Below are 26,843 nucleotides of genomic sequence, written 5' to 3'. Positions count from 1 at the left end.
GCGCAGTGGGAAACATGGGAGAGCAGTGATTGTATGTTGTTGTGCACAGAGGTGCAACAATAGATATATAGTTATACCCTAGTTCTATCCTCTAGCTTAACACATGACCACACAACAGGTCATAACTTGGGATCAGAGCAGCACCAGCATCACTCTATCTACAGCTCTGCACCCTGATGCCATCGAATGACTATCAATGGAGCCAAATGCCTGAGACATCTCCCTCCAATCTGAGTACCGGCCTGGCCACGGCCACGCTATATTACCCAACCCCATGAGGGCCCAGGATATATGTACCAGTCAGGAGGACCAATGACAAAATACTTATGTCCCAAGACACTGTATTGAGATTCTAGCAGGAGAGTGAAAGGAAACAGCCTGCAGGGCCAGGAAGACAGCGAGGTAGATAGAATTTATTACGCCCATTGGCCTCACTCACAAGAAAAAAAACATTAAATTTAGGTAGAATAGGTTTATTCTTTAGAAACAATCTCATCCCAAGCCACTAAGGGCAGTGTGCCAAGTGTACAGCAGACTCTGCTTTGAGACATGACCCCCCCCCCCCCCCCCCCCAACTCATCTTTCCCCAATACCATGACAGAGGATACAGCATGGGTTGTTCATTAAAAAAACAGTTTATTCAAAAACAAATATAAATACTCGGTTTAAATTCTTTATCAACCACATTAAGCATTTTGAAAACAAGCACACAATATTTTTCCAAAGTAAACAAACAAAAAGCAAACAGACAGAGAATCAGTAGGAAGGCAAAGGCTGGTGGGGGATGGATGTTTATCACATTATGCTCCATCAAGGATGAAAAGGCCTTTGGGTTTTTCACACTTAACAGTTTCCCGTGTGTATCAAGACTGGTCCGCCACCCAAAGAACATCCAGCCAACATGGCACAACTGTGGGACGCATTGGAGTCAGCATAGGCCAGCATCCCTGTGGAACGCTTGACACCTTGTAGTCCATGCCCTGACGAATTGAGGCTGTTCTGAGGGCAAAACAGAGTGAAACTCAAAGCACCAGATCTCAGCACTCAGAACCAATTGTCTTTCTACACTACTGGATTTGTCCCATGGGGCTGTTCCACAGTGAAGGTCAGTGGGTTCTAGCAGAAAATAAGCCAAGAGATGTGCAGATTGTCTATTAACAACAATGAACGTTGCACCTCAAGTCTTGAAATAAATTAATTTAGCCTTTTAACCATCCACACAGACGTAGCTTTCAATACATCTTCAAATTCTAACCATGCCTTATGACAAAGCAAGGATAAGGGTTTCATATTTGATAGCTAGCTCTGACTGCCACTGCTTTAAGATTACCCACAGCCTTGTATTGAGGGGGAAACAAGGTTATTTCTCTCTCGTTGCTGATGCAGAGATTTTATAGGTCAGACTATATGATGACGTCAAGAGATCATAGCCCAGGGAGGGCACATACTGTGCTGATCAATTTCTCAACTGGAGCAGCTGCACTCCTCTCCCATATCCACGCCCAGAGATTGGATCCAACTACTACAATCTCTTCAGTAGTTGTTCAGAGTAAGAAAATGTCACTGATTCTGTAAATAGGTAAATATGTCCATATGGATACTATAGAGAGAAAAATGATCTCACTTGGCTAAAGATTATATCCAATTTTCTAAGAATCGTGAAAAGTGCCAGCCATCAGCTGAACTGTCCCTGAGGGAAACCTAAAATGATTCTATCCAGCCTGAATGGACATCATTGCCTCAAAATGAGTCCCTGTGTGTTCCACATAATACATATTATGACTAGTCAATATTCATGGTCACATGAATTCTGTCTTTGACAAGGATAATTCTGCTGGCTAACATACTGTAGGGACAGGCCATTTTCACCATTAGAAGAGTCCTGTATCTGGGTGTCTGTAGTTCAAATTGTTAAAGCAAGATGCATCTCATTTTAAACATTTGGTTTAATACTAACATCAAGTGAATCACCCGATACCTAATTTTGACAAAATAAAGCAAACTTGAAATATTGTACCAGAAAAAGGTCATTTGAAAATAAACTTTGGGCACCAGTATAAAACAGTCTGCCATAAAACATCACAAAAATGAAATGCATCAAAGCACACAAAACCAATTTCATTATGTTCTGTGTTCACAGATCAGAATAGATCATAAACAGATCTTGTTGTTCTGTTTGTTAATTGTGTTGAAAATACATTTCTGTGATGAGTCTGTGTTGGCTGTTTGGGGTGGGAGGTGATACATTCAAAACCTAGGTATCAACAAACAGCATTTAGCACAATGACAATGAAAAATAATTAGAAATGAGCCATCCTGACTCTCACAGACAAACAATATATTTTTCAATTTCAAGAATTCTGCAATTAAAAAACTCCTATTATAATGCTGAAATGGCTCCTAGAGTCCAATTTGTGTAGAGCTCTGGGAAGAAACAGAACTGTGAGAGTGAGACATGTGTACGTGCATAAGCCTGTATGTATTCAGACACCCACACAAAACACAGTTGGCGGAGAGAATTGTGTCTGATTCAGAGTGAGCTAATTCACTCAGTCACTCTCTGTCCCCTGTCACAGTCAGCTCCTCTAGGGGCCAACTCAACATCTGGATGTTTCTCTCTCCTCCTTCACAGCTGCTTTCAAGTCTCTCTCCACAGCCTGAGAATATCCGCTCAGGCCGCTCCGTCATCCAACGCGCACTGATGATATATGCACTGTCATTGAATTAAACATTTGTCATTTGGCTAACATAGTATGTGGTGCATGCCATGGGAAGTGAAGCACACAATTTCAATGAGTGCAATATGCTATCCGGATTTCCTATTAACCAATGAATCGCACCCTTGGCTTGCTTACCCCCTATTGTTAATTCCCCCAAACAATGAATTTACTTCCATGTTTCAATGTGGAAACGGAAAGCGTGAGTAATCCTCTGGGAGAGGTTTATTTATGGAAAGAGGGGAGACAATCTTCTAATCCCCTGTAGTGTAGTAATATTCTCTCTTAACTTATCAAAACCAACTTTCCCAGTGGAATTCACCCATCCCTCTGGAAGAACTACAGAAGGGAACCTGCCAAATAGGAATAATCTGCATTGCTTTAGTTCCATTCTATTCTGAATGCTGTCACATCAATGCAGACTGCGGAATTTGCACTTTTTTGACTATTCTGTTGGTCCTGAATTGAAATATCCATCTACGCAGTACACCTAACTAACTCGCCCAATGTCTGTGAATAGGAAGAGGATCTATTGGATGTCTAACGGTGGAACTGAAGCAGGAGGTGACGTGATTGGCTGAAGGAACTCGGAGGTGAAGACAGCCTCTGCGTACTCCTCACAGACGTCCTGGAACTCTGCTGCTACGTCAGCCAGGGCCTCGGACATAAGCTCCTCTGACAGACTGGGAGCAGAAGCAAAATTAGAGAAAGAAAAATGTCAGGAGTCCCTGAACCAAACAAAAAGATACAGTTGTACATAAGGCTTGTGTGCTTACCAAAAAAAGTCTTGCAAGGGTGCACATGCAAAAAATACAAGGTTGTTCTTGCTTAGTCTTTCAAATCAGACAGAGGGAGGGAGCACACATCAGGGACCTCACCACACACTGACTGGTATGGGCAGCTTATTACCAACATCTCACAGATAGACAGGTTACTCTGATGTGTGAGAATAGCAGGCTAATTGACATGGCATTTCCCCCCATATTTCCCTTGATACTGGAGTAATTGGACTGGTCCCTCTGAAACAACCTCCCTCCCCCAACAAATGAAGAATAGTTCAGATGCATAGCTCAAGAGGACGGCATATGATTGTCATCTCTCTCTCTCCTGTCATCGCTCTCATCTCTCTCTCTCTAAAAGTAACGAGGCCACAATAATAGTTGTCCCTCGGCTGGCAGGGTTGATTTTCTTCGCTCACTTTTTTTGCAGCAATTCACACTCCCTCACACGTATATGGTGAGAGGAGAGAGGGGCATCTCCAAATGCCAGACCTGAGTATCTCTCCTTTGGTAACGTTAACAAAAATTGCCAGATTATTCAATTATATCTGCTTCTCTTTGAAATGTCTGAATATGATGAATTTCTGATCTATCACACTCTAATGCATTCAGTATACTCATTGAGACAAGTGGGATTCTCTGCATTGCACCAACTTAAGAATTCTTTTAAATATGCAAATGTGTGGGTGGGCTAGAATAACAACTGTGAACACCAGAGACCAGATCCTGTAGCGCAGTATGCTAAACCATGCAGACACACGCACCCCACAACTAGTCAAACACTGGGCCTAATGTTTGAATAAGGAAAGAGCACAATGTTTGTGGAAGAGTTGTGTAGCCAGGTGAATAATCCATCCTCCTACACACAATGTCATTCATAACTGGCTGGCAAATAAGACAAATCTGTCGAGATGGCTTAGGGGACAACAAACCCAAGCAGCAAAATGTACATTTGAGAAGGTGAAACAGTGAAAAGTACTATAATTGTGCCTGTACTGCTAGGCTGCATCCCAAATGAAACTAGTAAAACTGTACCCATAGGTCCCTGGTCAGAAATAGTGCCATTTCACCTGTCTGCAATGGCCCAGGGGTTGAAGCTGCCCACAGCCTCGTGGGCTACCAGGCGGAGGTAGGCCTCGTGGTCCTGTCTGTATTGCTGGATATTCCTCTGCATGCTGGCTGGCACAGAGATTCGCGTCCCGTCTCCCCACCTCTCCCCTGGGGCTGGGAAGGTGCTGCTGCCGCCAGGTTGACCTGGGGAGACCTCCTCCCTGATGCTGCCCTCAAACAGGACACTGTGGCTGTAGAGAGATGGAGAGACAGACAGGGTGTTCAGACTGGAGAGAGAGAGACAGAGTATGCTCGGGTTGTGGAAAGACAGAAACAGACAGACAGGATGCTCAGGCTGAATACCAGACTGATGGAGCTTCACACCATCTTTTAATTACATTGTCCTCATCTCCATTCAGTCTGATTCAATTGGGTACATCTGTCAATGGAAGTGGAAAAGCAGCAGCCTGGAATAGAACTGCTATTCATTGAGGTAGGGGCCGGAGCCAATTGCCATATTGAGAGGCGCCCGAGTCAATTGGAGGAGGAAGGAGGCCCTTGGTAACCGAATAACCTCTTTGTAGAGCCATGTCCTCACTGTGGTCCCGAAGAGGCACACACACAGAGAGGAGGTTGAGAGGGGTGTGATGCTACGTCCTAAAGTCTGTATGCTCCACTCACATCCCTCACCCCCACACTTCCCTGAGGGGCTCAGGTGGGCAATGTCCAGGCCAGGGCTGTAATATTTTTTTCTGTGAGCAAATCAGTCTAGCTCTGGCAACAGCACTCTGGCTGATACTATATTTAGAGACAGATGCAGCAGTTCCACGAGCAAAATGTCTCTCTAATGTTCTCCCCACACACCAAGCCAGGTCCAGTCCAGTCCCTGGCCCTGTTTGCTCCTGCTGTTCCTGGTGTCTACACAACATGAGGCCAGGCTGTGGGCACAGAGACACACAGGGAGAAGTGCCAGGGTGGGTAATTCACTGTTGGCCCTACCAATTTGCTTCATCCCTGGACTACACACAGGGCCCATTTATGCTCTTGGGTCATTTAAGGGCCACTGTGGCGATCATTTCCCTTTTCCCTGCTGCAACGTTTCCTTTATGTCCACAAAAAATAGAATAACACATTTAGATTCAAATCAGTGTGAAGTCTCCCAAGCATTATGTGCAACTAAGAGTGTGGGAATGGGGGCACCAGCCTGGCAGCACAGCCAGGAAACACAAATTCAAGTGGCAGCACAATTTCACGAAAGAGAAGATGAATTCTGCATATTTATCGAGTGATTTTCACCTTGGTGGGTAAGACCATGTGAATGTTAACATTTCCAGTAAAATATACAAGCTGCACTACTCTTTCTCCTGGCTCTACAAGGATGCTTAGAAAGTTAGGAGACAATGAGGACACACTCACTGACATGTTGATCGTCAGTGGTGATTATTTTGCAGCCTGTTCACTGTTGTGAATGGGCAGCAGTTGCTGACAGAGAGAGAGGAGAGGGTAGCTGCAGTCTGATCATAGCCTGACAAACCCAGCCCTCTCACATCCACCTACTACAGAAAAGCCCAGTGGGAAAAAACACAAACAACTCAAACTGATGAGCAGCCTGAGCCATAAATTCCCACAGCGAAGTGTATGAAATTGTCTTCAAATATCTTACGTTGTCTCATTCTTCTCCAACAACTCCAGAAGTCTATCGCCAAGGAAACAGAGAAAGTGGCAAAACACCAGCTCCATATGTGATATATCAAACAGGAAGCAGACTGAGCTGGGTTTGATTCTGAGACAGCGAGAGTGTACGAGAGAGAGTGAAATAACAAGAAAGAGAGAGAGACCCAAATCTGTTTTCAGAGATAGTGGGGGGTGATTCAGGGGAAGATGCTGGCTATAGCTCTACTGCTAGAGAAATGGTGCTTAGGTTCTGAGAGCAGAGGAAGAATTCAATGCATTAAGAAAACAGGTGGATAGAGAAAACAGTGCAGAGAAAAGGAGGTGAATCATTACAATGTGGTAGAAACTTTTATTTTCTTTCTGCCAACAACAATAACAGATGGTTCTACCCATCAGGGCCAATCGCAGAGACAGGGGCAGTGTTTCTCGGGAGCTAGAGGTTGATTAGATGGGCGGGTAACAGCCATCACCGCACCAAATCTACTGAGATGCTCCTCTCCTGTAACAAGTTTAGAAGAGTTGTTCTGAGAGAACAGTACAAGAGAATGATCGTTTGAGAGAAAGAGGAACACACCAGGGACAAAAGTATGGCTCTCCAACCCTGTCCCTGGAGAGCTACCGTCCAGTAGGTTTTCACTCCAATCCTAATCTAGCATACTTAATTCTAATAATTAGCTGGTTGATCAGCTGAATCAAGTTAGTTACAACTGGGGTTGGAGGGAAAACATACAGGAGGGTAGCTCTCCAGGAACAGGGTCAGAAAGCCCTGGACAAAAGACTGGAGAGAACAGAAAAAAAATCAGTCTTTAGATAGTATGGAGCAACAGCAGACCAGTCTTTAATCTGACCATAGATTTGTTTGTCTTGGTGGTGGAGCTGTGGTCAGTCAGCGAGGGACATGTAGGGCAGCTCTCAGTCTCTCTCCACTAGGTCTTCTCACCATGGAGACCTCTTTCCCTCCGCTCCAATGATGCATGACCCACCCACTCCCTCTCCGCTGCTCTCACCAGACGCATACTGAGGAGTAGATTCTCTACCCACCCACCTCCATCATAAATCACCCATCATAACCACCCATCATCTCCATCATAACCACCCATAATCATCTCAATCACCATTCATAATCACACATCACAAATCATCCATCATCTCCAGCATAAATCACCCATCATCTCCATCATAACCACCCATCATCTCCATCATAACCACCCATAATCTCCATCATCATCAACATCACCCATCATCTCCAGCATAAATCACCCATCATCTCCAGCATAAATCACCCATCATCTCCAGCATAAATCACCCATCATCTCCAGTATAATCACCCATCATCTCCAGCATAATCACCCATCATCTCCATCATAACCACCCATAATCATCTCCATCATCATCATCATCATCACCCATCATAATCACACATCATAATCACACATCATAAATCACCCATCATCTCCAGCATAAATCACCCATCATCTCCAGCATAATCGCCCATCATCTCCAGCATAAATCACCCATCATCTCCAGCATAAATCACCCATCATCTCCAGCATAAATCACCCATCATCTCCAGCACAATCACCCATCATCTCCAACATAAATCACTCACCCCAATTCAACCCAGGTCACAGAGAGAGATAAGGATCTACAGCATCTTATGAAGTACAGATACAAGTCGGAAGTTTACATACAAGTCAGTTCACACAATTCCTGACATTTAATCCTAGTAGAAATTCCTTGTCTTATGTCAGATAGGATCACCACCTTGTTTTAAGAATGTGAAATGTCAGAATAATAGTAGAGAGAATTATTTATTTCAACTTTTATTTCTTTCATCACATTCCCAGTGGGTCAGAAGTTGACATACACTTGATTAGTATTTGGTAGCATTGCCTTTAAATTGTTTAACTTGGGTCAAACGTTTCAGGTAGCCTTCCACAAGCTTCCCACAATAAGTTGGGTGAATTTTGGCGTATTCCTCCTGACAGAGCTGGTGTAACTGAGTCAGGTTTGTAGGCCTCCTTGCTCGCACACACTTTTTCAGTTCTGCCCATACATTTTCTATGGGACTGAGGTCAGGGCTTTGTGATGGCCACTCCAATACTTTGACTTTGTTGTCCTTAAGCCATTTTGCCACAACTTTGGAAGTATGCTTGGGGTCAATGTCCATTTGGAAGACCCATTTGCGACCATGCTTTAACTTCCTGATAGATGTCTTGAGATGTTGCTTCAATATATCCACATCATTTTCCTCCCTCATGATACCATTATTTTGTGAAGTGCACCAGTCCCTCCTGCAGCAAAGCACCCCCACAACATGATGCTGCCGCCCGCGTGCTTCATGGTTGTAATGGTGTTCTTCGGCCTGCAAGCCTCACCCTTTTCCTCCAAATATAACAATGGTCATTATGGCCAAACAGTTCTATTTTCGTTTCATCAGACCAGAGGACATTTCTCCAAATAGTACAATCTTTGTCCCTATGTGCAGTTGCAAACCGTAGTCTGGCTTTTTTATGGCGGTTATGGAGCAGTGGCTTCTTCCTTGCTGAGCGGTCTTTCAGGTTATGTCGATATAGGACTCATTTTTACTGTGGATATAGATACTTTTGTACCTGTTTCCTCCAGCATCTTCACAAGGTTCTTTGCTATCGTTCTGGGATTGATTTGCATTTTTTGCACCAAAGTACGTTCATCTCTAGGAGACAGAAGTCGTCTCCTTCCTGAGTGGTATAACGGCTGTGTGGTCCCATGGTGTTTATACTTGCGTACTATTGTTTGTACAGATGAACGTGGTTCAGGCATTTGGAAATTGCTTCCAAGTATGAACCAGACTTGTGGAGGGCCACAATTTTTTCTGAGGTCTTGGCTGATTTCTTTTGATTTTCCTATGATGTCAAGCAAAGAGACACTGAGTTTGAAGGTAGGCCTTGAAATACATCCACAGGTACACCTTCAATTGACTCAAATTATGTCAATTAGCCTATCAGAAGCTTCTAAAGCCATGACATCATTTTTTCCAATCTGTTTAAAGGCACAGTCAACTGTATGTAAACCTCTAACCCAGTGAAATTGTGATACAGTGAATTATAAGTGAAATAATCTGTAAACAATTGTTGGAAAAGAGTACTTGTGTCATGCACAAAGTAGATGTCCTAACCGACTTGCCAAAACTATAGTTTGTTAACAAGAATTTTGTGGAGTGGTTGAAAAAATAGTTTTAATGACTCCAACATAAGTGTATGTAAACTTCTGACTTCAACTGTACTCTAGTCTAATGTCTGTTGAAATATTAGAATTACAGGCAATGCATTTGGACTGAGTACTGAGTGTTTCTCAGGATGAAGTATCTCCATTAAAGCTCTAGACTGTAGCAGCTAATTCAATCTTTATGATGGACTATTAGTCTAGACTCAATAGCTAAGTGGTTCATTGGAGTGAAAGGGGGCTACATATTTGTACATTAGCCATAGCTAATTATATTTTTTCCTCATCATCAATTATAACCACATTTTCTAAGGAGAGCTTCGGGCAAATGATACCTCAACAGAAGTGTACATTTGTCGGTAAGAAGACTTTATAAGAGGATGTTATAGCACATATATACATACATACATACACACACATGATGATTGGAAATGGTGGAAAGATATGAATTCAACATCTGACACACAAAGACTGAATATTGGGGAGTGTAGGCTTTTTGTCTTAGGGGATCTCAATACAGCACAACAGGCTTTGTACCTACCCCGAATGAAAGCGACACTTGTCAATGACAAATAACAAAACACCTGAAGAAAAGGGAATAGGGAGCAAAGAGTTCCTATGAATTTCATAACAAATCAGATGACAGTTGTGTTCTTTAACAACATTGTGTTCTATAACAACATCGTGTTCTATACCATAACAACATCGTGTTCTATAACAACATTGTGGTCTTTAACAACATTGTGTTCTATAACAACATCGTGTTCTATACCATAACAACATCGTGTTCTATAACAACATCGTGTTCTATACCATAACAACATCGTGTTCTATAACAACATCGTGTTCTATACCATAACAACATCGTGTTCTATAACAACATTGTGTTCTATAACAACATCGTGTTCTATACCATAACAACATCGTGTTCTATAACAACATCGTGTTCTATAACAACATTGTGTTCTATAACAACATTGTGTTCTATAACAGCATCGTGTTCTATACCATAACAACATCGTGTTCTATAACAACATTGTGTTCTATACCATAACAACATCGTGTTCTATAACAACATCGTGTTCTATACCATAACAACATCGTGTTCTATAACAACATCGTGTTCTATACCATAACAACATCGTGTTCTATACCATAACAACATCGTGTTCTATAACAACATCGTGTTCTATAACAACATCGTGTTCTATAACAACATCGTGTTCTATAACAACATCGTGTTCTATTCTCAACATCCAGGAGAAAAAATAACCAATAACAGCCTTTGAGCTCCTCAATGACAAACAATAGAATCAAATAATTTCAGAGTGATAGGCATACTGAATGATGTGTGCACTGCTTTCTAAGCTATGAGATATGGCTATGCATCCAATCCCTGTTGTGTGTGTGTTTGTGTTGTCTGCAGTGGAGGGGCCTGCTGACTCCCTATACTGAGCAGTGTTTGGTTGTAATCACAGGCAGGCACACACACTCACATATTGAGCTCCCAACGCTAAATCGGCAGCTGTGCCACTCACCGCTTCCCAAACACACAGCAGTAATCACCCGTTTCATACATTCTACACTACAACAACTGTCCACACACACACACACTAGCTACCACTATCCATTCCTTATAGAATGACTAGCCCCCTCTAGTGACTGTCTGACATACTAAAGGGGTTTGCTCCCCAGCGACTTAAACTTAGTGGAAATCGACCTGTGATGGACAGCCCTATAAAAAGTGTGAGAACAGAATTTCATTAACATAATGATACCAATAACTCTCTCTCTCCCTTTAGATGTATCCTCAGTTGACCTATTTTCCACTAACACTCCATTATGCAGAAACCTGAAAAAGTTTGTACTTCATCACAACAAGTATGCACGAGTAGTAAATTGGGCATAGTTTAATTGAGTAATTTAGCTGTGTCCAGAACCTACCTAGAGCTCTCTTCACTGTATTGTACAACGGCCCAGAGCTCCACTCCACCTCTGTCTGATGTGGTCCCAAGGGGATCTATTTGATTTTAATTAACCTTTTTTTAAATCAAGGAAGTCCCATTGAGGTCAGAAGACCTCTTTTACAGGGGAGACCTGGCCAAATGAATGAACGACGTAGAGAAGAATAAGGACAGCCACAGATATAGAACCAGAACTTAGATTAGGCATTACATCAACTAGTTTCATAACCATCATCTGGTCCATTATTTATTTTCACTAAATCAAGTCTACTGATTGTCTTTTGCCTGGCATCAAAGTGAGCATTATCATATGGTGGATAGGCTATATTTCAATCTCCACAATTTCAGTGCAGCAACTTCCTGGAGTTGGGAATGTAATAAGAATAATTAAATGAGAACAATACAACACTAGACATGGGAATCATCATTTTGAAGCTAGGAGCTACACGGTGGTAATAGATTGAGCCTGTGCTCCTGCTCATATCTTCTGATCTGAGGAGGGAGGGCTGGTTGAACAGTCAGAAAGCATTCTGAGAAATGTCATTCCCATATGAGCCATCCAACAGGCAATAGTGTGCTGTAATTACCAGAAGGGCTTCACTTACTGAATAATAATCACCTCCGGCCTGAATAACACTTCTGATAAATCAAGAACAGATGTGATCTTGACAGGACTATGAGGGCTGGCAGAAGAACCTCCAGAGAAATATACATTTTAGCGCTGGCAGTGCAGTACTAGAGATATGCACTCAGCAACAATCTCTGCCTTCAGCAAGATGTGGCTGCACACTTGAGGATAAACATGTAGAAATATAATTATGTCTCTTCGATATGTGAAGATGTCCCAAGACAAACACTATCTCGCCAAGAGAAGAATCAGTGAGCCAGACACACTACATGGAACAGAAACCCCTCTAGAGTAATTCCATATGAAACCAGGACAAAAAAAAGACCATGACTTTGGAGGTTTTACACAAAATGTTATCCTTAGAATGGACCTTAGGAGCAGGGTTTCCCAAACTCGGTCCTGGGATTTTGCCCTAGCACTACACAGCTGATTCGATTGAGAAATAATTCATCAAAGTTGGCATATTTATTACATTTTGGCCTTACCCAGACCTCCTTTAAGACTCCAATTTGTGTCATATGAAGCTTTACCGCTTGCTCTGTAGATTTGTGCTCTGTAGATTTGTGCTCTGTAGATTTGTGCTCTGTAGATTTGTGCTCTGTAGATTTGTGCTCTGTAGATTTGTGCTCTGTAGATTTGTGCTCTGTAGATTTGTGCTCTGTAGATTTGTGCTCTGTAGATTTGTGCTCTGTAGATTTGTGCTCTGTAGATTTGTGCTCTCTAGATTTGTGCTCTGTAGTATTTTTTTAAATTTCAGTAATAAACTATGTTTACAATAATGTATGAGTACTGACAAATATAAACATGAATATTGAAAAATGTATCTTTCAATATATTGTTGAACACTCTTACGGGAATCTCAAAGCTCTAGAGTGGAATCTCTGCTAGTTTTAAAGTTATGGCCCATTTTATACAGCGAAATTGGCACAGTAGGCAGGATGTGCAATGATCTCTGCACATCCTGCAAATCACCAGCAGAAAAATAAGCAACATTCATACATTAACGTCAAAAAAAGTGTGTTGACATTAAAATACTACTCATATTACAGAGCAAGCAGTAAAGCTTCATAAGACCATTTTTTTGCTTGTAGCACCTACAGACGAAACATTATGGAAGCATCACCAACCTGTCGGTCGCGATCGACTGATCGATCTCTAAGGCATTCCTAGTCGATCACCAAACATTTCTGTAGAAAAACCAACGTGCATATGATTCAGTAGCCCTGCGCACCGGGTAGGCAAAGTGTTCCCACTTTGAACCATTTCATTTGTCTGAAAATACAACACTCTGCAATAATCGGTGGACCGGGAGATCCCGAGTTCACGTGTACGTTTTTATTCAGCACTATTACAAAACACTCTTCTCCCTACTTTCACTTACGCTGCAGCTGCAATGAATGAGTAGCCAAGTGTATCAATATCCCTGAATTTTTATTATTAGCAGTTCGCCGGGTCTATTTTAATATCAAGGAATATTACATTTTCTCTGGTCATAGGAACAACATTAATTTATGCATGATTCAGATGCGGTGCGACTCGAGTTTAACCATAACACCATGCCCAAACCGGATGTGCCCAAGAGCCATTGTGCACAAATTGATTTTGTCCCACCCACACCAAAAGGCGATCACGACACACAGGTTGAAATATCAAAACAAACTCTGAACCAATTATATTAATTTGGGGACAGGTCTAAAAGCATTAAACATTTATGGCAATTTAGCTAGCTAGCTTGCAGTTGCTACCTAATTTGTCCTATTTATTATTTTACCTGAAATGCACAAGGTCCTCTACTCCGACAATTAATTCACACAAAACGGTCAACCAAATAATTTCTAGTCATTTCTCCTCCTTCCAGGCCTTTTCTTCTTTGGACTTTATATGGTGATTGGCATCTAACTTTCATAATAAGGTGTATTACCACAACCGACTGACCTCAGTTCATCTTTGGTGTCCCCTCTCTCTGGTCAGACTCACAGGAGGAAAGGAAGGAGAGGGCAGGGACAGTGAGAGGTGAACTCTCTGCTGCTCTCTCCATCCCTCCACTGAGAAATCTTAGACTTTCCACTTCAATACGTTCAAGACAACTGGAAACTCTGGGAAAAACGAGATCTGAATGGGAAAAATATATAAAATATATAACTCGGAATTCCAAGTCGGAAACTAAGGCTTCTTTCTTTCTGACCCAAAGATCACTGATTTGACCTTGTATATGCTTTGATAATGTATAAGGCCTACTGCACAAACCTCATTTCTACAGAACAGTTAATATTAGGTTAATGTTACATTTTTAAGTCATGTATAAAAATATATAAAAAATCTGAGCGGTAGATCTAGGCTTGGGTTTTGACTGGGACGAAAAAGTTGGTGACCACTGCATTTCGGAGTCTTAAAGGAGGGTAAGGCCAAAATGTAATAAATATGCCAACTTCCATTAATTATTTCCCAATTACACTTTTAGATACAAATGTCAAATATACAGTATGTCAACAATCTTTCCTCCAAAGGACAATCCTATGGATTACATTTAGTGAAAATGTCCAAAATCATGTTCGTTTCCCCCCCCCCCGATTTTCTATGGAATCACTCTCTAGTGGCACCTTTATCTCTGTCAACCCTTTGAAGCTAGCACTCAGAACACAGACCTACAGGGAAACATACTGGGAAGAAAGGAAGTGGAATACACTCCCTGTATGTTGGCACATAAAGAGCAATCCTTCTCAGTCCTGAGTGTTTGGTTGACAAATTTTCTCTACATATTCAAGGATAATAGAAAGAGTGGAGGGAAGAACTCCAGAATATGCAGAATATCTGTCATTCTGTCGGTTTGTGGGGGACGAGACAATATCCATGTGCCATTTAGAATCAATGCCTATTGCTTTACAAATGAGACAGAATACGCTGAAAACTTACCCGGCATTCTCAGACACACAACACACAATCATTGTGTTGTGCTTTCACACGAGTGCACTCGTCGATACAAACAAATACCTGGCTTCATTTTCGATCAGACACTTCCACATTATCTCCATCATACAGCTATTGGGGGAAAGCAAGGGAAGTACAAGGGAGAGAATTTTCATGACGCACTCTGCTAGTCTTTTTATAGGAATCCTGTCAGAGAACACTGTGTCAGAGGCAATGCGGAAGACACGGGCCACTTTCCTTTTTCTAAACACACAAACTAAATGACCTGCCACTCAGGCAGAGGTGAGAAGTCCCATTGGACTGTGTAATTCACTGGGCCGTGAGAGAGAAGAAGACACAGAGGCAGACTGCCCTGGATGAGTCTAATACTATCTTCATAGAGGCAGGATGATACAGGTAGCTGTTATCTACAACACAAGGTTAGAAGTAAAGCTAATCTGGCCAATCACTACCTCCAATACAGGATCAAGAAAGCCAAGCTCAGCGAGTCCTGCAAGCATTGTTTTACCCATAAACCATATCAATTACTAGACAAAGTCATAACCTGCGCTATGCATGGAGTTTGGGTTTTACCACATCTTCCTCCTAACTCACAAAACAGACAGCAAGAGTTATAGTTTCCTGGTGGTTTGCCCATAACCTAGTTGCCAGTCTCTGTTCAGTTATTACATTCCACTCCGTGTCATTTGCCAAAGACACAAGGAGTGGGATGTTAGAGACTGGTGCCCAGACTAGTTTTCCCGCTCTTCAGAGACAGCAACAGAAGGTTACAGATGGGTGGCTAAAAGCAGACAGACTGAGTGGGAGATGAGTCACAGAAGAGTTGGTCTGAGCCCGTCCAGAAGGTCCAGTTGGGGCAGAATCAGTGAACTACTCTGTCTTTAATCTGCTAATGGTGCTCCTGCTTGAATCTGTTCCACTGCATCATGCTGGCATGTCCGCTCCGCTCCACTCTCAACAACTTACTTCCCCTGTCAGCCGTTGGCTCCCATCTCTCACACTCTCCAATCTTTCTTCTTCCTTCACTTTCCTAGTTCATTTAAGCAACGGCAGCTACAGCTAAAGCTCTGGCAGGGGAGGGAGGCAGAGGCACACTCCCTCTATGTGTTGCCAGAGGGAGAGGGGGTTTGGCAGGAGTTAGGCTTGGTCTCATTGCAGCCAGGAGACATTAGGGGTGGAGATGAACAGCCAGAATTGAGGCACAACAAAGCAGTGCCTTCTGGGAAAGGAATAAACAACATTCCACCTCCATCAGTTATGTTGTGGACGCCAACTGGAAAATAAAGCAATTGACAATTTTTGGGACGGTGATTTTGTTGGGCACTTTCTCACTGTCTTAAATTAATGGGATCAATGTTCTGCATCAGTTTTGTCTGGTTATATTGTCCCATGCCATCCTTGACACCTTAATGAGTTCCTGTCTGAGCAGGTTAAGTGATGTCATACACCATTCTTCTCTGTAATGAAGTGACATTTAGAGGAGACTCCAGAGGTCCCATCTCCCAGTATAGCATCGCATAAACCTTAACTACAATCTGCAACATCAATAAATGATCTACGGCATTACAATATTCAAACAGTAAATGTAGAATTAAGCAATAAGGAACTTCTTAGGCACGACAAGTCGGCGTGCCTGGACACAGCCGTTAGCCGTGGTATATTGGCCATATAACACAAACCCCAGAGGTGCCTTATTGCTATTGTAAACTGGTTACCAATGTAATTAGAGCATTAAAAATAAAATGTTTTGTCAATGTTTTATCTTTTTTTCTACTTTGTTATTGACTTGTTAATCGTTTACTCCATGTGTAACTCTGTGTTGTTGTCTGTTCACACTGCTATGCTTTATCTTGGCCAGGTCGCAGTTGTAAATGAGAACTTGTTCTCAACTAGCCTACCTGGTTAAATAAAAAAATATATATATTTTTTTTTTATAAATAGGCTGATATACAACAGCTGTCAGCCAATCAGCATTCAGGGCTTGAACCACCCAGTTTATAAAAGTAAACCATCTGTCCACACATCAACCCATTAAACTCAGATAGGGCTTTCTCTAAGATGGTGGCTACAGTACTGCATGGTGATTACTACAAAACAAACATATTAACATACAGATACTATAATAATACACAATATTCTATTGAATACTGTGCATAGGACTATTCACAGAGAAGAGCACTTTGGCAACACCAGAAATGACCTGGGAAAGGGAGAAAACAGAAGAGCACATGTCAACTCACCCGGTCTCCACAGGGCTCTCCAGGACAATGTCAGCTGTGGTGGTGTGTCTCAGTGCTGGCCTGGTGATCCTAACGGGCTGAGGAGAGACTGGCCTGGAGATTGGAACAGACCTCTGGGGCCCTGAGAAAGAGATTGGGGAGAGGGGGATAAGAGAAAGAGGAGTGGAAAAGGAGTGAGAATGAGGGATAGCCTTGCTAGCATTACTGGCTAAAACAGCACTAACACAATACCTTCACCTGCAGGGTACCAGAGGAACAACAATTCAAACCCCCATGCAAAAGTGTGTGGTGGCTGTGTGGAGGAGTTACTTGGTCTGTTTACTCACCAGTAGTGTCCCTTCTGCTCCAGTAGTAAGGGTCTGAGTATGTGAGGGTAGCAAAACGCCTCCTCACAGCTTCCTGGTCTTTCTGCTCAGACACACAGACAACAGAAGTACATTATTTTAATGAATTATTCAGCCAAACAATAATACAAAGCCTTTTCAGGAATCCAGACAGGACTGGACAGTGAATTCACTGTCTCCACAGCACAGCTTGACCAAGGCTGTCAAACATCACACAAACTCCCTGTGTGGAAAGGCCTTTCCTTAGGGCTGTGCTCAGGGCTCACCTCCATCTCCTCCATGCGTAGCAGCATGCTCTCCAGGGTGGGGGCTTGGAGCTGGAGCTGGGCCAAACCCTCCGTCCGTCTGTCTGTCTCCACCGTCCAGGCGGCCCGCGCTGCATCGGCCAGCAGCTCCTCTAGCAGGGCCTCACTCAGCACCTCAGCGCTCTCCGCAGCCTGGAGAGGGAGGTAGATAGCACAGAGCTCAGCACATGGGAAAGGGTTTTATGGAATCACTTCAGGGCTGTTTCCCCAAATGGCACCCTATTCCCTATATAGTGCACTACTATTGACCAGAGCCCTGCGGGCATTTGGAACTCAAATACTTAGAAAACATAAATTAAAACGGTAATATAGGTCAGTATCATTAAGATATGACAGGGTTACTCACTCTGTCTGCAGCCTGTTCAGACAGTTGATGCCTCAGTGATGATGTGGACTTTCTGTCCCAGGTCTGAGAGGCAGCAGCTCCCATCTGCTGGGGTACACAGGTGGGGCAAGCTCAGTACCACACCACTACTGACCTTCTCCTGCCTAACACCAACCTCTCCTACTCTAACTCAGTCTTGTCACTCAGCACATACACAAGGCTGCAGCAGTACACCCTAGGCCTGTAAATTCCCTATTCATTTCACTGTGGTGGCACAAATCTGGTGGTAAAGAGCTGTATGGATTTTTCAATTACAAATGAGATGTATTGATTTTCCCACTCCTCAGTGGATTTCCTGGGGGGGGGGGGGGGGGGGGGGGGGGGGGCAGGCTTTTCTCATGTAACAACAATGTGGGTATTGAGTGGCAGAAAAGTTACACACTCAGTTATTTATTCCCTGCCTGCTGAAAGGCAAGAAGAAAACTAAAAAGGATTGTCTAAAGTCTATTTTTTGTGTGCATACAAGCCTTTATGTTTTGAGAGGAGAGTTGAAATGTTTGTTTTACCAGGGCTTGGTTCAACAGAGGCTGAAGTCTCCCTCGGGCCTCCTGCTCAGCTCTCTCAGCCCACTGGGTTGGAGAGCCCACCTCAGACCTGACACACACACACACGCGCGCACACACACGCACAAGCCTGGTGTGACAGTATATAGGCTTTGAATCGTGTCTTTTTACTCAGTTATTCCCCTCTGGCTTGGTAATATTGTGTTTGTCCATTGATTTCCAGACTCATACTTGTCACAAACCTGGAGGGCTTCAGTTTTAATAGTTTCACACTGAGGAACAAGTACCTTGACACAACTACAAAATATTTTGACCTTCCACTTTTAGCTTGACAGGGTAGACTAACAGTATATTTGTTCCCAGGCTATGACAGGGAGTGTGTACAGGACGTAGTACTACACTAGTGTACCGGAGTCTCTGGATGCGTTCTGCTTCATCTTTACTCAGCTGATTTAGGTCCCTCAGTCTCTGCATGGTCATCCTGTCCAGCCAGGCCTGCCTGTACATTCACATAAAACACACAGTACAACACAGACAGAACCAGTCCTAATGTTAGCTACCGAAACAGGCTGCAGGCGTTGGATTAATTATAGACCTCAATTGCACTAATTAAGATTTGATTAGTGCAGAGGGTTGCTGTGCACTTGAATTTAGTGCAGGAAGACAGGTACTGCTATCCATCACGGTGCTTTAAAAAAAATAAATAATGTCCCCAATCGAAGAAGCAAGCATGTAGATTGAATTTATTGGAGAAATTAACTTTGAATTGGAATCAGAGTATTGCTTGCAGCTTTCAGAAAGTGGGGTCTGAGATCAGGGTTTTAAATGACTTAATTACTCAAAATGAGCCGATCCATTAATTTAACTGTTCCCTGGGCAGTTTCCTTTGGTTCATTCATTTTGCTCTATTATACATCAACTAAAACCTCAAACAAGTGAGGCTAATAAGGCACAAGGTTGTTTGCCATGTCCAATGGTTTATGTTTTCTGTGTTAAAGGAAAAGCATTACGCAAATACAATTTAATACTGTCATTATCACTGACCTGATGGCTTCGTTGTGGGCTTGTCTCTGTCTATCAGAGGTCAGACCCTGGTCCTGCTCTGCTGTCACCACACCAACTAGTTGCTGCTCTGAGGGTCCTGAGGAGGGCTTCAGGGGGGAGAAGAGACATCGAGGCTCTGGCCCCTTCTGAGGGGAGCTGGTCACATAACACAAGTGGAAGTGGATTAGAAAAAAATGACAATTAAAAGAGACTAAGTGAAGGAGAGAGAATACACAGCGAGAGTAAGTTACAAAAGAGCTCACCGCTGTTGTTGTTGTTTAGGAGAGTGAGGTGACGTGGGTATCCAGGGCACAGAGGCCTCCTTCTGTGAGTGCTGACACACTCTCAGCCTGGAAGCCACTGTGGGCTGCTGGAAACCTGCATCCCTCACATGGGCTCCCTGCTTTTGGACAAAGATCATGTTTAAGAGACACAATTGTAGTGAAAATAGTTCAGGCTAGACCGTTATATAATGAACATTTTAAAATAAATTTAATTGCCGCAAAAATGTTCGTATTAAACTCACTGACCTTTGTCCTGTCGGGGTGCAGTGGTCCTCCTTGACTGTTGGGGACCTGCCCCACTCCTTCCCTGAATTCTCTGAGATGGACCAAACTCTGCATCTGGCTGCGATGCAGGTGTGGAGGAGGCTCTGTGGCTCCGGGGGGCTGCTGATGCCGAGGGACCGCTCTCCTATCTGCTAACATCACAACATTGGCTCATAATCAGTTTTGATTGAAATGTTGTTTTGAAACACTTCAACAGTGAGGCTAAGTGTTACAGTGCTTGACATGACTAATCAAACACTAGTAAAGCCTGTATGGCCCGGCCCATAGGAATAACATCTGCCTGCTCCTTTGACAGACTACCCAATTACCTGGCCAACAAGCACACAAACAGACACCTGCCTGCTGCTTGTTTGGCAGTGTGGAGAAGGTAGGGGGCTTGCTCATTGACAGTGGGACCTGTTATTAGTTGCCAAGGAGACCTGTGCATATGACACAGTACAAACCCTCTCGTGATGTGTGGTGGCTGCACTCACTCTCCCACAGAGAGACTGAATACAGTAGGACCTAGCTACCCACACAATGAACTGCTTGCAGGAGACCCATGGCCAGAGAACCGGACCCAGCCCCTCTTTCCCCTCTTTGTGTCACTCAGCCAGCCCCTCATTAATCTCCACCCTGGTGCCCTGATTCGGGCTTGGTGGGAGGCCCAAACACACGCAGCACTTAAGCCTTCAGGTGATTCCTGGGCCATGGGAGCCGTAAAGATCTGCTCCCTCGTTCACACTGAGATAACAGGGTAAACAAAGACGTTCAAATTAAAAATGCAGTTTCAGGAAATGTTCCGCCCACGCAATAAATGTCCTATTTTTGAATCAGATATTTTATCAACTGCTGTGTCAGTGTGTGGGTGGTTTCAACCGAAGGAGGGGGATGCTGATTTGTCTGACGCATTTGCTGTGTTGGTTGTTCCCAGTTTTATGATGTATGAAATGACTTTACATTACTTATTGATGCTATGAGGATATGGAATAATAAGCAAATAATTTAAAAAAAAGACAAGCTAATTAGGCTATCATTATTAAAATGCTAATAAAATAGCTTCAGCAGCACAGCTGACTGAGATAACGAGTGTCTCTGAATGCTGAGTCACTCAGCCAGAATTAGAATGAGAACACCTGCTCATTGCTCACCAGGGAAGGACTTCTTGGGACCTGCTGCTCTACGAGGTCCTCTGAGACCCCTGGTGACAGGGCCCCTGGGTGGACGGGGAGGAGACGTGCTGCGATGTGGAGACCTGCGGTGGCGTGCAGGGGAGGAGCTGCGTACTCGGGCCTGCCTCCTCTGTGCGTGACTCTCCTGTTTGCTTAGAGCAGTATCCAGGGTCTGAGAAACACACAGAGAGACAGGAAAATCAAATATATTCTGTTAACATTCAAATTCAAGAAGCCAAATAAAAATCTAAATTAAATGTAGTGTATAATACATCAGCTCTACCTATGGTTGTGTAGCTCTCCAGCACATTTATTTCCAATGTCTTTAGATTGAATAGCTTTGTTTTTTTAAATAGAGCATTGCTTGTATAACATAATATTGATTTACAAAGTTCGATTGTTTATCAAAAGTTAGCAATAGATTTGGGACATTTTCTGGTGTCCATCTTCTGTGTCATAAGGTGAGTGTGACCTGTAGGTGATGGATTTAATCTATGGATGCATCACAAATGGCTTTCTATTTGCTATATAGCGCATTACATAGGACCAGAGAACTTTGACCCCTGCCCCTGGTCAAAAGTACTGCATTACAAATGAAAATAAGTATCCATTTGGGACTCAGCCTATGACTGACCTCTAGTTTCAGCAGGATGTCTAGGGCAGTCTCTGGGACGGCTGATCCCTGGCCCACCTCCACCTTGGCCGAGCACAGAGACAGCTGGCGGATCAGCTGGCCCAGCTCTTTATAATAGGAGGGCATCCTGCCCTCAGACGTGTCAGACAGCTGATTAGTGAACACCTGCATGGCCCTGACCGCCCCTCTGTGGGCAGCAGCCAACCTGTCCATCGCTCTGGACTGAGAAAACGAAGACAGGGGAAGATGGGTGTTAGTCTTTGTCATTGTCCTCATCATGAACCTCATCACAGCTTGGGTTATTAAGTGAGACTTACTTTGTTTGTGTGCTGAATCTTCTGGGAGCGTAATTTGTCTAAATCCTCTTGGATCTCTTTCACCTGTTGTTGTAGCACGTAGATGATGCGTGCAGAGCGGGCTGCCTGTTCCTGTCTGCGGACCACCACCCTGCGCTGCTCATCAGGCTCCAAGGGCTCTACAACCATTCGCCCTGCAATGCACAGCACAATACACATGGGCCTCTAAACTGCATGCAGTGTCCCATACAATAAATACCATTCAAATAAGTTCATAACAGCATATTAAATAGATTGGCATATTAGCACCTGTATGGCAACAAGGTGCCACTCCAGGTGTGTTACCCATAGAAATAGAATCACTAGAACCTCTGACCATGGCCATTTGACCATGGCCATTTGACTGGTATGGGTGACTTTATGGGTGACTTTATTTATGTGGAGTTACCTCTGTTAGCCAGCTGATCTATTCTCTGGATGAAGTTGGCCAGCTCTCTCTGCAGCCTGCGGACTTCCTGGCTGAGGGCTGTGTGGGGCTCCTTGCTGGCTGTTTGCCTTGGGCCTGGGTCTTTGGTTGGGGGGGACCGGCCATGATCAGGCCCAGGGGGTATGGAGACGTACTTCTGGGGGGTGTAAACAAGCACCTTGGCTCCAGACTGAATCACATCTTCTTTGGGGCCGGCGGTCTTGGACCTCCCCTTAGGAACAACCACCTTCTGCTTGAAATTGAACAATTATAAAGGCTGATCATCGATGAATCGTTCTTGGAGAAGAATAAGATGGATATAAACAGTACAAATGAAAGGGGAGTATACTGATGAGCTCTTATTTACCTGCTCCACATTGTTCTTGATGGGAGTGGTCTCCTCTGGCTGTGGTCTGATGGGGGAGCTGTTCAATGACTCCTGTCGTCTCTTCCTCAGATCTCTCTTGGCCAGCCTGACTGCAGCCAGCAGACGCTCCTCAGACAGAGCAGAGAAACACAGAGAGCTGCAGGTGCTATCCAGGTCATCCCGCTTCTCTACCCAGGGCATCAGCTTCTCAATCACAATGGGTGCAGGTGGGCCAACTTGGGTAGCACGGTTATAGGCGTTGGCAGGCATGGCTGCATTGAAAAGTAACTGAAAGAGAACAAGTGGCACTGGCATCATTCCTGTTGTTGCAATGACATAATGACCAACTTAGCTAGCTAAGTTGATGTTACATCCGGCTGTCCAATTTATGATCTGGCCACATCAACTGGCATTCATAATGTTATATTTCAATATCCCTCATGATGGCATGCTAGTATCATAAGATAGAGAGAGAGAGAGCAGAGAGTACAGTTGTACTTTATTAATCCCAACTTGGGAAATTGTTTTATCACTTCAGCATCATATCAATAAATTGACAAAGACAGGACCCGTATCAGTGACAAACACATGATAAAACACATTATAAACCGAGGGGGTTCAAGCTCTGAATGTTGATTGGCTGACATCCGTGGTATATCAGACCGCAAACCACGGCTATGACAAAACATTTATTTTTACTGCTCTAACTACGTTGGTAACCAGTTTATAGTAACAATAAGGCACCTGGTGGGGGGGCATAAAAGACAGGTAAGAAATGATGCTGTTTCTCAGGAGAATAGGCAACAACTAAACATTAAAAAGGCATAACAAATTAGTCATTTATAATGGCTGTGTGTAAAAATGGCCTTTTGGGCAGGACTCATCAAAAAAAGAAACAACCCTTTTTCAGGACCCTGTCCTTCAAAGATTTGAAAAATCCAAATAACTTCACAGATCTTCATTGTAAACGTTTGTTCAGTGAACCATAAACAATTAATGAACATGTACCTGTGGAACGGTCGTTAAGACACTAACAGCTAGCCTCCCGGGTGGCGCAGTGGTTAAGGGCGCTGTACTGCAGTGCCATCAGAGTCCCTGGGTTCGCGCCCAGGCTCTGTCGTAACCGGCCGCGACCGGGAGGTCCGTGGGGCGACGCACAATTGGCCTAGCGTCGTCCGGGTGAGGGAGGGATTGGTCGGTAGGGATCTATCTCCTTGTCTCATTGCGCACCAGCGACTCCTGTGGCGGGCCGGGCGCAGTGCGCAGTTGCCAGGTGCACGGTGTAGCCTCCGACACATGCGGCTGGCTTCCGGGTTGGATGTGCGCTGTGTTAAGAAGCAGTACGGCTGGTTGGGTTGTGTATCGGAGGACGCATGACATTCAACCTTCGTCTCTCCCGAGCCCGTACGGGAGTTGTAGCAATGAGACAAGATAGTACCTACTACAACAATTGGATACCACGAAATTGGGGAGAAAAAGGGGTAAAAAAAAAAAAAAAAACACTAACAGCTTACAGAAGGTAGGCAATTAAGGTCACAGTTATGATAACTTAGGACATCTTTCTACTGACTCTGAAAAAAATCAAAAGAAAGATGCCCAGGATCTGCGTGAACGTGCTTTAGGCATGCTGCAAGGAGGCATGAGGACTGCAGATGTGGCCAGTGACTGTCCGCAATAGGCTGAGAGAGGCTGGCTTGTAGGCCTGTTATAAGGCAGACATCACCTGCAACAACGTTGTCTATGGGCACAAACCCACAGACAGGACTGGCAAGAAGTGCTCTTCACTGACGAGTCAAGATTTTGTCCCACTAGGGGTGATGGTCGGATTCGCGTTTATCGTTGAAGTGGCATTACACCGAGCATTACACCGAGGCCAATACTCTGGAGTGGGATCGATTTGGAGGTGGAGGGTCCGTCATGGTGGTGTGTCACAGCATCATCGGGCCTAGCTTGTTGTCATTGCAGGCAATCTCAATGCGTTACAGGGAAGACATCCTCCTCCCTCATGTGGTACCCTTCCTGCAGGCTCATCCTGACATGACCCTCCAGCATGACAATGCCACCAGCCATACTGCTCATTCTGTGAGTGATTTCCTGCAAGACAGGAATGTCAGTGTTTTGCCATGGCCAGCGAAGAGCCTGGATTGTTCAGTTTATGTCTCAGTTGTTGAATCTTGTTATGTTGATACAAATATTTACACATGTTAAGTTTGCTGAAAATAAACGCAGTTGTTGTTGTGAGACAACATTTTTTTGCTGAGTTTATGTTGCATTAGAGCGCTGTGGAGTGGGTGTGTAGCATTGTCCATGATCATGTGTGTTGTAGCTTGCAGACTTTTTATGAACATGTCCTGCATTGACTCGACTGCATCTGATTATCACTTGGTTTCTTCATGATTTTGTCCAGTTTGTCATCCTTTCGCTAAGTTTCCCTTCCAGGTAGGCCAGTTCTCATTTACAACTGCGACCTGGCTAAGATAAAGCAAAGAAGTGCGACAAAAACAACAACACAGATTTGTACCTTGTCAGCTCGGGGATTCGAATTTATAACCTTTCGGTTACTAGTCCAACGCTCTAACCACTAGGCTACCCTGCCGCCCCAGGAAAGGTGACTGGACCGTCCATTGTGGGGCTAACGTTACCGTGTTTGTGCATACCTGGTCTGATAGTACTGCCTGTTTAGTTTTACGAATCGTGGTTTATTGGTCAGATAGTTCACAATCCATTTGACCATATGTGGGTTTACATGAATGTCCTTTAGCTAACGTTGTCTTACCTGGTTCTGAGAAAGTCGAGAGCTACGATTTGTACCTAATGTGACCCAGCTTTTCGATTGTCCTAATGTCATCGGAGACTCCTTCAGAAAGTTTGCAGCCATAGCTGTTCCTAAATCCGCTAGCTAGTTAGCTAGCTACCGGTATATGTACATCAGCTGTAACCCTGGCTAGCTGCCTAGATAGCTAGCTAAAGTTAGGCTAACGGTTAGCTTTGATCCATTTTGCCAACCTTAGTCTAACGTTGCAGTACGTATCTAGTCATGCAACATTATGCTTCGATTATTAACATGTAAATACATTGAAAATATGTGGCTCGGGGACTATTTGTACGGGATACACTTCGACAGCTAGCTAGCAATCTAATCTCAGTTTTTTTTAATTAAAACGCCGCCATGACAACCAATAATAAGCACTGTCTTCCGTAAAAACAGGAAGTGAGTATTTCTAACCTACGGATAGCAGAAATCATCAAACATAACCAAATGTAGGACACTTAAAATACTAATTTGACCGTACAATTTTACTAACATTTGATCAATATTATTCGATTTTAATTGTTCTATCTATTTGTGTCCATAAGATTATGTTTGTTTCGATTAAACAATCATCAAAAACATTACACGAATAGGATGAAGTTGTCCAATCACTTTTATTTTTCATAGACAAAAGGAAGCGTTGTCATGCGTGTTCTGTACTCGTAGCAAAGATTATGGATATACTGACAAGATACTTGTCTCTCTGCCCTAACAATGGGATTCGTTGTCCACAAAGCAGCACGGTGGCTGTTTAGATCCCACCTATCCTTTCTTTGGATTGGT

At 43.6% G+C, this 26,843-nt stretch overlaps 1 protein-coding gene across 7 annotated transcripts; it reads right to left on the bottom strand.

The window, feature by feature from the left end:
- Positions 1-614: 614 nt before the first annotated feature.
- On the bottom strand, positions 615-26,454 carry LOC139382918 (protein moonraker-like). Of its 7 annotated transcripts, none has more exons than XM_071127193.1 (17): positions 26,025-26,454; positions 23,249-23,536; positions 22,864-23,131; positions 22,437-22,609; positions 22,120-22,341; positions 21,465-21,657; positions 20,296-20,465; positions 20,029-20,165; positions 19,766-19,921; positions 19,131-19,220; positions 18,725-18,812; positions 18,180-18,263; positions 17,795-17,965; positions 17,511-17,592; positions 17,185-17,305; positions 4,567-4,797; positions 615-3,400 (listed from the first exon to the last, which is right to left on the bottom strand). In XM_071127193.1, exons 1-17 carry the CDS (start codon positions 26,124-26,126, stop codon positions 3,247-3,249), a joined length of 2,730 nt encoding a protein of 909 aa, XP_070983294.1. In that variant the 5' UTR covers positions 26,127-26,454; the 3' UTR covers positions 615-3,246. The 7 variants fall into 7 exon arrangements, with proteins under 7 accessions (XP_070983294.1, XP_070983288.1, XP_070983292.1 ...); XM_071127187.1 differs by having other exon boundaries at positions 18,180-18,266; positions 20,029-20,168; positions 20,296-20,462; positions 22,864-23,134; positions 26,025-26,453; XM_071127191.1 differs by having other exon boundaries at positions 18,180-18,266; positions 20,296-20,462; positions 22,864-23,134; positions 26,025-26,453.
- Between the last annotated feature and the right edge of the window lie 389 nt (positions 26,455-26,843).

The sequence above is a fragment of the Oncorhynchus clarkii genome, chromosome 24 (assembly GCF_045791955.1).
Source record: "Oncorhynchus clarkii lewisi isolate Uvic-CL-2024 chromosome 24, UVic_Ocla_1.0, whole genome shotgun sequence".
NCBI classification, from domain to species: domain Eukaryota; kingdom Metazoa; phylum Chordata; class Actinopteri; order Salmoniformes; family Salmonidae; genus Oncorhynchus; species Oncorhynchus clarkii.
Note: the sequence above shows the minus strand (reverse complement) of the source record. Positions and strands in the feature narration are given on the sequence as shown.